This window comes from Serinus canaria, chromosome 9, assembly GCF_022539315.1.
Source record: "Serinus canaria isolate serCan28SL12 chromosome 9, serCan2020, whole genome shotgun sequence".
Taxonomy (NCBI): Eukaryota; Metazoa; Chordata; class Aves; order Passeriformes; family Fringillidae; genus Serinus; species Serinus canaria.
The window spans coordinates 351,999-362,248 of NC_066323.1; the positions used below are offsets into that span (position 1 = coordinate 351,999).

At 50.8% G+C, this 10,250-nt stretch overlaps 2 protein-coding genes across 2 annotated transcripts; both read right to left on the reverse strand.

Annotated features, from left to right (window-relative positions):
* Window positions 1–2,402: 2,402 nt before the first annotated feature.
* On the reverse strand, window positions 2,403–5,219 carry GPR171 (G protein-coupled receptor 171). Its single transcript, XM_018913362.3, has 2 exons — window positions 4,740–5,219; window positions 2,403–3,569 (listed from the first exon to the last, which is right to left on the reverse strand). Exon 2 carries the CDS (start codon window positions 3,438–3,440, stop codon window positions 2,418–2,420), a length of 1,023 nt encoding a protein of 340 aa, XP_018768907.3. The 5' UTR covers window positions 3,441–3,569; window positions 4,740–5,219; the 3' UTR covers window positions 2,403–2,417.
* Window positions 5,220–5,912: 693 nt separating this feature from the next.
* P2RY14 (purinergic receptor P2Y14) lies at window positions 5,913–8,893 on the reverse strand. Its single transcript, XM_018912657.3, has one exon. The coding sequence runs from the start codon at window positions 8,881–8,883 to the stop codon at window positions 7,870–7,872; it is 1,014 nt and encodes a 337-aa protein (XP_018768202.1). The 5' UTR covers window positions 8,884–8,893; the 3' UTR covers window positions 5,913–7,869.
* Between the last annotated feature and the right edge of the window lie 1,357 nt (window positions 8,894–10,250).

Consider the following 10,250-nt stretch of genomic DNA (forward strand, 5'->3'; position numbering starts at 1 on the left):
CCGCCCTGTCCCAGCTGTGTGTGTGTGCACAGCAGCCTTGTTCAGCACAAACTTGTGTTCTGTTTTCTGAGGAGGGAAGCTGGGACACCTGTGAAGCAGGAGCTTCCATGCCCTTGGATCTGTAATTCCCAGTTGCTCTGAGGGAAGTGTCCCCTTGCTGAGGGTGCTGTGCTTGGCTCCAGCCCTTGTGATGGTCACTGCTCTGTGTAGCCTCCATTGATCTTGGGGAAAGAAGGACAATCACATCTCTTTAATTTGCAGGTTGGTATTTTGGAAGTCTTCTGAGATGGTGGCCAGCCTGGGAGGTACAAGTGAGATCAGCAGAGCACACAAGGAAAAAGGACAGGATATAAGCACAATGCATCCCACTACTGCTCTGTAAAGGCAGGGCTCTAAAGACACATGGTGTTTCTTTAAAATGTCAGAAATAAAATGGAGCTTCTGGGGAGTTTTTCAACCTTGGCTATCTGACAGATAACACCTTTAGAGGCTGGGGGTGTTTTGTTTTGCTTGCTGTAATGTGTCAGTGTGATGCAAGTCACAGCCTGGAAACAGGAGGAGGGCTGGAAGAATGAGTGTGTAAATGCTGTGTGGTGAGTGGGCTGGAGGCTTTGTGGGTGCACTGCTCCCGCTCCTCTTGCTCACAAAGCACATCATCCTTCACTGGCTTTGTGAAGCAACTTTATCATAAGGTAAAATTTTGATTTGAGTATCAGCAATATGAAAACTGGGGACATAAAAATTTTCTCTCTTTGGCTTTCAACTTATATTTCATAGAGGAACACTGTAAAAAAGCAAATGTGTGCAAGTGACAGCAAACGTGTGCATTGGAAGCCCAAACCACAGCTCATTTGGCTTTTCCTCCTGCAGAGCTGCAGGCTGTTGAGTCAGAGATCACTGGTGGGCTGTGTGGGTGAGGGGGTTTCTCTGTCCTGCCCTGCACAGGGAGCCCCAGGCGATGAGGCCGTGGTGATGCTGCTCTGGGAGTGGGCTGTGAGCTGCAGGAGCTCTGGGAAGCACAGGGCCATGGCTGTGTTCCATCTGTAATTTACACAGACAAGAGAACTCTCCTTTTGTATTCACAGTGGTCCTGGAAATTGCTTTCCCATCAGGAAGCCAAAATGATTAAATAAAACACCTTAGAGCTCGCCAAGCTAGTTAATAGGAAAGGCCTGTCACTCTAGAGTGAGTCTGGACTTTATGCAGAGGTAAGAGAGTCACAGGTGAAGTCGCCTCAGATGCAAATGCTTAGGGATATTGTGTGCATTTGTGTATAGAAATGTGGTGAATCTGAAGTCCTGGATGGAAAGAAATGATGTATGCTTACACTTTATATCTTCCTTTTACAATTCACTTGAATTTCTGCAATAACATGCTGTTAGCTTTTCTCGTATTCATTGAGGCAGCAGCAGGGAGAGACAGTGGAACTTGGCAAGAAGAAATTTATTTATGAAGCCTGCAGGTGTGGTGTAAGCAGATACAATAATTTTTTAATCAGTGCAATTTAAAATCCCTTTTTGGAGTAAATAATGCCCTCTGAAATGCTTTTTGGTTAATCTTGTCAAATCAGATTTGCAGCTGAAGAACTGCTGTTTACCAAGTTTTTCACTTAATAGCACCAAGTCTTTTAATATAGTAAATGCACAATATTTAACTTACTAAAGGGGAGTCCAGGTGTCTGCCATAAATAATTCTAAGGTGTATTTGAGTCTGAATGTGTATTCTGGCGCGTTGCTGATGCCTGGTGGGTCAGCAGTGTTCTTTGGGCTGTTGGTGAGGCATCCCTGGAGGTTGTGTGTGCTCAGGGCACAGTGTGAGTGGTCACACAGCCAGAGGTGTTCCTGGTGGTGTTTTCCTCCTGCCTGGGCTCTCAGCTCATCAGGAGTGCTGTCAGCAGTGCTGCCACAGCTGCAGTCCCCAGAGCTGTTGGTGCTGCAGGTGGGCACAATGTGCTGCTGTGTCACGGGCAGGGCTGCAGGGCTGCCCTTGGCTGTGCTGCTGTGTCACAGGCAGGGCTGCAGGTCTCCCCTTGGCTGTGCTGCTGTGTCACAGGCAGGGCTGCAGGTCTCCCCTTGGCTGTGCTGCTGTGTCACGGGCAGGGCTGCAGGGCTGCCCTTGGCTGTGCTGCTGTGTCACAGGCTGGGCTGCAGCTCTCCCCTTGGCTGTGCTGCTGTGTCACGGGCTGGGCTGCAGGGCTGCCCTTGGCTGTGCTGCTGTGTCACAGGCTGGGCTGCAGGTCTCCCCTTGGCTGTGCTGCTGTGTCACAGGCAGGGCTGCAGGGCTGCCCTTGGCTGTGCTGCTGTGTCACAGGCAGGGCTGCCCTTGGCTGTGCTGCTGTGTCACAGGCAGGGCTGCCCTTGGCTGTGCTGCTGTGTCACAGGCAGGGCTGCAGGGCTGCCCTTGGCTGTGCTGCTGTGTCACAGGCAGGGCTGCAGCTCTCCCCTTGGCTGTGCTGCTGTGTCACGGGCTGGGCTGCAGGGCTGCCCTTGGCTGCTGCGCTGTCTCCACGGCCGTGAGCGCCTTTGTCTCCTTGGGGCTGCAAAGGTCTCTGTGAATTTCAGCCGGAAGGATTTGGACAGGTGGTAGTAGAGCAGGGGGTCAAGGCAGAGGTTTGAGACGGCGAAGAGCAGGGTGGCCTCCTTGGCCTTGAAGAGGGCCCGGCGGAGGGGGCAGCTGGCGCCGGGGCTGCCCTGGCTCAGCGTGTAGGGGATGCGCACGGCGTGGTAGGGCACGAAGCACAGCAGGTAGGCGGCCGTCACCAGCAGCAGGTGTGCCAGCGCCTTCCGCACGCGCCCGCCGCGCTCCCCGCGCCCGTGCCGGCACAGCTGCCTCACCAGGAGGCAGTTGGAGATCAGAATCGCCGCCGAGGAGTTCAGGAAAATTGCCGTGCAGACGAAGTTGGTGAAGACGTGCCAGTCTCTCCCAAATTTTGTTTTGAAGTCGATGCACCCGAGGCCCGGTCGCTCCTCGAGGTGCCGTATGGGAATAGCCATGTTGGGCACGGTTATCAGCAGAACCATGGCCCACACCACTGCCGACAGGGTCTTGGCAAAGCCGGGCTCCTGCATGCGGGAGATCCTGGAGCTGTGTGTCAGCTGGAGGCAGCGATCCACGCTCACAAATCCCAGAAATATGATTGATAGGTACATGTTCAGGTAGATGAAGCAGGCTGTGACTTGGCAGTGGAATATTCTCAGGCTCCAGGACGCAATTCCTAGGTCAACAATAATCTTCACTGGCAGTGTCAAAGTCAGCAGGAAATCTGCAGTGAGGAGGTTGATTAGGTAGATGCTCATGCACTTCTGTTTCTGGTCCTTCTGTGTGAATGCCCACAGTGCAAAACAGCTTCCAATCATTCCCATAAGAAAAATCAAGTAGTAAAAATAGGTAAAAGGTTCCATTTCTTCATAGAGATGACATTCAGAAATGTTGCTGGACATTGTGAACTCCTTGTGTGAGTTGGCTTTGCTGACAGGAGGAATCACAGACCTACTAAAGAACCAGGAGGACTCAATGCCATCAGCCTTTTCACAGCAACAGTAGTTATTCTCCTAGAATGTTGATTGATTCTAAAAAAAAAAAATACAGTTAAGAAGAAATAATTATCTCTCCCTTCATGGTGCTTCCCAAATATTCAGGAGAACTTTGTTGTCATGCTGGAAGAATTAGGAATGTATTAGGATTTGTTTCTGAAAGCACAGAGCCTTCTGATCAGCATTTCCACCGCAGCAGCTATTCTGGCAGGGTTTGGTTCAACACCCTCCTCCAGCCCAAACGCCAGAGAAAAAGATTTGAGTCTGTATAAGCATCTGGTTAATAATGATCATACTAAAACATCATAACCTTTGAAGGATTGAAGCTACACCTGGAAAAAGTAGTATTTGTAGCATTGCCTTTCTGTAAGGATGAGTTGGGAGTTCTGAGGGAATGCACTGCCCACCAACATACAGATATATCAGATGGGTGAGCAGATGGTCCTCATCAGCCCTTAGGTTTGCAAACTGCTCTCCATTCCAGCTTGAACAGAGAACTTATGTTTTTATGAAGCCTTTAGGAAAAGCACATTTTTGAAAGAAGCAGATAAATAATTTTGCTCACTTCTTTTGTAGGCTTCAGTAGAAAAGGAAAGTAGAAAATTTTGGTCCTAATTTAACTAAAAACCACTCAAAGACTGAGGGGTTTTTGTTTGTTTGCTACACTGTGTCAGCCTGCTGCGGAGAACAGCTGTGGGAAAGGCCGTTCCTTTGAATTTCTTGGAACCAACACATTTATGCCTTGAGTAGCATCAGACTGCAACACTTCTATTTCTATATATCGTACAGAATATTTTATACAACATAAGAGAACTACTGCACGTGTAATTTAATCTGTTAAATTGTATCCAGATTTGCATAGTTTGTAAAGCAAAGTGATTGCAGATACCCCAGTGGTTGAAGATGTTGTAGAAAGCAGTCTGGTGCTCTCAGCTGGCTCTGTGCAGGTGTCCCTTGTGCTGAGAAGGGGTTGAAGTGGTCTGGGTGAGGGCAGGCAGTGCTGCTGGGCTGGGGCACAGGGCAGCCCAGCCTGTCCCCGTCCCTCGTGGGCAGGGTACCCAGCACACCCAGCCCCGGGGCTGCTGCCACAGCCAGGGCCCTGCCAAAAGCTGAGCCCGACCTCTGGAGCCCCTGGCAGCTGGATTTTGGGCTGTCCATTCATGGAGACCCAAAAAGGCTCTTCAGAGAGGGACTGAAGCCACCTACCTGTCCTGGTGGCCTGGGCTGTCCTGACCATTGTCTGCAGAGGTCTGATGTCCCCGAGGGGCTGCTCTCCCGGGCTGGCGGGTGTGTGTCCTCCCGTCCGGGCTGGCGGGTGTGTGTCCTCCTGTCCGGGCTGGCGGGTGTCTGTCCTCCTGTCCGGGCTGGTGTGTGTCTGTCCTCCTGTCCGGGCTGGCGGGTGTGTGTCCTCCTGTCCGGGCTGGCGGGTGTGTGTCCTCCTGTCCGGGCTGGCGGGTGTCTGTCCTCCTGTCCGGGCTGGCGGGTGTCTGTCCTCCCGTCCGGGCTGGAGGGTGTGTGTCCTCCCGTCCGGGCTGGTGTGTGTCTGTCCTCCTGTCCGGGCTGGTGTGTGTCTGTCCTCCTGTCCGGGCTGGTGTGTGTCTGTCCTCCTGTCCGGGCTGGAGGGTGTGTGTCCTCCTGTCCGGGCTGGCGGGTGTGTGTCCTCCCGTCCGGGCTGGCGGGTGTGTGTCTGTCCTCCCGTCCGGGCTGGCGGGTGTGTGTCTGTCCTCCCGTCCGGGCTGGTGTGTGTCTGTCGTCCCGTCCGGGCTGGTGTGTGTCTGTCGTCCCGTCCGGGCTGGTGTGTGTCCTCCTGTCCGGGCTGGCGGGTGTGTGTCCTCCCGTCCGGGCTGGCGGGTGTGTGTCCTCCCGTCCGGGCTGGCGTGTGTGTGTCCTCCTGTCCGGGCTGGTGTGTGTCTGTCCTCCTGTCCGGGCTGGTGTGTGTCTGTCCTCCTGTCCGGGCTGGCGGGTGTGTGTCCTCCCGTCCGGGCTGGCGGGTGTGTGTCCTCCTGTCCGGGCTGGTGTGTGTGTGTCCTCCTGTCCGGGCTGGTGTGTGTCCTCCTGTCCGGGCTGGTGTGTGTCTGTCCTCCCGTCCGGGCTGGCGGGTGTGTGTCCTCCTGTCCGGGCTGGTGTGTGTGTGTGTGTGTCCTCCTGTCCGGGCTGGTGGTGTGTGGGTGTCTCCTGTCCGGGCTGGTGTGGTGTGTGTGTCCTCCTGTCCGGGCTGGTGTGTGTGTGTGTGTCCTCCTGTCCGGGCTGGTGTGTGTGTGTGTGTCCTCCCTGTCCGGGCTGGTGGGTGTGTGTGTCCTCCTGTCCGGGCTGGTGGGTGTGTGTCCTCCTGTCCGGGCTGGTGTGTGTGTGTGTGTGTCCTCCCGTCCGGGCTGGGTGTCTGTCCTCCTGTCCGGGCTGGCGGGTGTCCTCCCGTCCGGGCTGCCTCTGCCGGCCGAGCGCGGCTGTGGTTTCCAGAGGGGCTGATTGACGCAGTTAAACCCGGCGTTCAAACAGCTGAATCACGTGGGAATTACCCAGAAGAGCCGTGACAGAAAGAAAAAGGTGTCCGCGGGACAGCCCAGAGCCCACTCTTTCCTGTTCTGGGGGAGAGGAGTGTGGGGCTGTAACTGTGTGGCAGCAGTTCCTTTGCTTTTGATTTTGTAAGTCTGGAACTCTGCTTCCCCCCTTCCCCGCGTGTATCTCACATTTAAAATCCGTCTGAAATCAGGACTTTGCAATGTAGCTGTTCCTCATTTGTTTTAATACTCCTGCATGAAATTCCAGGCTCTGGGGATCTCATGGTGTTTGTTTTACAGTTACACCTTAGTTGGCAGATCTGAAGACACCTAGGGGTTCTGCTGATTGCAACGAACATTCTAAATATTTGGATATTTTCCAAGGACTATTAAAAATAACATGATACATTAGGGAAGTCAGGGAAATCTTTATTTTTTGTTTGGTTGGTTTGGGAAACCATGAGAAAAGATCTGACCCGTGCTGGGGGTGAGGTACTGACAGCAATACAGAAACTCCAACTGGTGGCCCTGGGTTGTAATTGAGAATAGACAGGAATTTACAAACCCTGCACCAGAGCTTTGTGGAGGAACGGATGAAGAATGTCTGGTTCTAGGTTTAGTCATGAACTGAAAGTTCAGACCATATTTGTCAAAATGTTTGCAAAGCTTAATAATCTGGAATGATCCCGTGTCCAGTTGTGAGCAAACATCGACTCATTTTGTAGTGCTCTGCTCACGCAAAGCTGATTTCCTGTGCTTGTAGGGGTTTTTAAAGCCCAAACTGCAGCACTGGAGCTGTTTCTGTCTGTGTGTCTCTGTCAGTCAGTCTCCCCTTTTCTGCCGAGTCAGTTTACAGACCAGGGAACTTTTCCAGGTCTAAAAGGACAAAGTGATGGTTTGGTGAACCTCTGCTGTGTAATGGTCTGCCCTTCCTGCAGAACTGTTATGGGAAGAGAGCAGGTCTTGGAAGGTGAGTAGTTCCTGCGTGTGTGAGGAGCTGGCTTGGGCTGAGCCCAGCCTGATGTGCTGGGAAAGCACCAAATTTTTTTTAAAAAATTCACCCTTAGATCTGTTTGGACTAAAACAGAAAGCAGTGGCAGAAAGGTATTTATGTTCCTAAAGCTTCATTATTAAGTAAAATAAAGACATTCAGCTCCAGAGCCACTCTCTGAAAGCTTTAGTGGATACTTTAGGCCCTGGTATGTTTTTCCTGTACAATAACAAAATCAATTTAAAAAAGCTGCTCTGAAAAATAAAGTTATAACAGAGATTATATTTGCATAGAGCATGTCGGCCGCCTTTGGCTGTTACCTTGCTACAGACAAAAATGCTTTACTGCTGTATAAAAATAAAGGGAAAACCAGCAAACCATTCTTTCTAGATTTAAATGTACCAGAGTTTTTACACAGCTGCACTTGTGTGCTCCCAGACAGCTCCGTGGTGCCTCTTGCTGCCCCAGCAGTGAGGGAGCTGCTGCAGTTTGGTGTGGACCCGTTTCTGTTCATGCGAGTCCAGAGAAGCAGACTGGGTGGTTTTGGGTCTGTGGGATGGTCCTTTCAGAGACCATGGCCTGGAGCTCCAGAATGTGCTGTTCCAGGTTCTCCTCTGTGTTTCTGAGGTCCAGAGGGGCCGTGTCACACCCCACTGCAGTCAGGGCATCAGCTGGAACGGCGCGTAGTGAATATACTGGCAGTACTGGGTTTAGGCAGAGAAGTAGCACCTGGTGTTTTGCTGAACCCCTCTCCTGCTTGTTGCTGGTTGTCCTGTGCTCTGTTTCTTTGGGACATTTGTGTTAATGAATAACTTCCTGAAATGTGCATTATTGTGGAAACACAAACCTACACTATGTTCGTGCTTTCCCGAAGCGTATTTGATCTTCTGGATTTAGAAATTTCAACCTCACTTGGAGCTTTCAGCTTGAGGTGCAGTTTTTGATACAGCTTTTCTCTAAAGGGGAGGCAGAGGAAAAAATAAATAATGGGGTCAAGGCAGACGTTTGCTGCAGACAGCATCAGAGTGAACTCCTTGGCATAGAACAGCGATTTTTGGGACTGGCAGGTGAACTGGGAGCTGGTCTGGCTCAAGGTGTATGGGGTCCTGCAGAGGTGGTAGGGCACAAAGCAAATGACAAACACAAACATGATGGTGAATATGTTCCGGCTGGTTTTTCTCTTGGCCGTGTCTGAGCTCCTCTGGAATTTTTTGTAAGAGCTGTATATTTTTTTGGATATAGAAGTGTAAAATACGATTAGCAGGAAAAAAACAATCCAGAAAATCCCAGTGCAAATATAAGTTGTTGCTTTGTGCCACTGTCTGCCAAGTTTGCTTTTAAGACCTATACATTTTTTGGAGTAATTGTCTTTAGTGATTTCATTAGTTAAAATCATATTTGGAAATGACATAATCATTAGTAACAGCCATATGATTACAGAGACCACCTTGCTGTAGTTGACGGTGTGAACAAAGGAGGTGAACAAAGGCTTTACGATTTTGTAGTACCTGTCAAAGCCAATGAGGCCAAAGAAGGTGATCCCGATGTACATGTTCATGTAGAACACCACGGCCGAGTACCTGCACACGAACAGGCTGAGCTCGGCAGGGCCGAGTCCTGAGTCAGCCAGGATCTTGAAAGGAAACGTCAGGCTCATCAGCAGGTCAGCCACAGCGATGTTCTTGAGATAGACAATAAAGCTCTTGGTGCTGGACACGTAGAGGAAGACCCAGGCTGCCAGGGCGTTGAGGGAGAGCCCTGCCAGGAAGATGAGGCAGTAGAGCAGCGGGATGACTGTGCTGGTGATCACCGTGCTGTGGCTGCAGTTGGTGCCCCAGGAGCTGCTGCTAGAGTTGAGCATCTTGCAGTATCCTCATTCCTAGAAGAGAGAAAAGAGTGTCTGAGTAGGACGGGGCGGTGCTGGGCTTTCTGCTAACTGCTCTGAGTTTTCTGCCCTCCCTTCCAAACGAGCTCAGCGTGCCTCTCAGAAACAGCCGCGTCCCACACCTCGGCATTCCCAGCAGGGAATGGAGGGGATTTTCTGAGCAGTGCCCTCTCACTTCCTGGTGATGTTCCAAGGCATGTTGTTGCTTTGAACAGAGGATCCATTTGCTTCCCTGTTTGACTTTAACCCCTTGCCTTCCAGCCCAGGGCTGCCCCTTTCCTGCAGGCATGAGCCCCCGTGCTGTGAGCTGGGACTGACCCACGGTGATCTGGTGACTCAGGGTTAATGAGATGTGCTTTTTAAAGGTTAAATGTGAATTTTTAATATCGATTAACCGTGAAACATGAGGGATATGAATATTCCTGGTCAAAATGTTCTGTAAGAACTCCTGTTAGTCAAGTGTGGAGGTACCCAGTGTATGGCAATATATCCCAGTGTTCCCTTGCAAGGAACTCGCCTGTGCAGCTGGAAGAGTTCACTGTAAAATTCCAGCAGCCCAGCACACAGCAGTGTGTCTGCCTTAGCTTGTAATGTGGGAGCTTGAGCTGGCTTCTCAAGTCAGTCAGATTTACATTTTAAAGAATCTCTAAGAAGAAATCACATCTGCTGTCTGCTTTTCTTTGCCAGAATGTTTGTGGGGGTGGATTATCCTCTGTGGGGAGGGCAGGACAAATATAGATATAAATATAACGCTGCTGTATTTGGCAAGTGAAACCCTGGGCAACTGGAAAATATGTGCCTTGGAGCTGGGAAAAAGCCCACCTTGTCTTTTTAAAAGTAAAGAATTTCCTTTTATTCCCTTTCTGAGTCAGTAGCTGATGTCTCTGGGGAGTGGGCTGGAGCCTGAATGCAACCTTGCAATAGCTATAAATTGACATTTTTTCTCAAACAGGTCTCCTTTGGTGTGTAGTTGTCTGTAGCTCTTGCAGATGGTGTGAAGGCTGATCAGCTTAGGGGTGCTCTGGAGCCTGCATGGGTGAGAGGAGCAGGGCTGGGTGTAACCCTGAGCACACCCAAAGCCTGCACAAGCCCTCATCCTGCTCATTATCCTGACACAGCAGCAGCTGTCCTGCCTTTGTCATCAAGGCTTTTGTTTTTGTTTGGCTGGGGTTCTAAGAAGCAAAGATGGTTTGGAGAGTAGGTATTAAACTGCCACATGTGCAGGTGTGTTAGAGCTGGGAGGATTTGAGGGTAGAGCTTGGGGTGATACTGCTGAAAGCAGAAGAATCTTCTGGAAAGGCACTAATAGCAAATGGCATTTTAATTTAAATAGTAGCACACTG

Bases quoted from the DNA above. Each gene is read 5' to 3' on its own strand.
- P2RY14 (XM_018912657.3), bottom strand. From the start codon at position 8,883: ATGCTCAACTCTAGCAGCAGCTCCTGGGGCACCAACTGCAGCCACAGC.
- GPR171 (XM_018913362.3), bottom strand. From the start codon at position 3,440: ATGTCCAGCAACATTTCTGAATGTCATCTCTATGAAGAAATGGAACCT.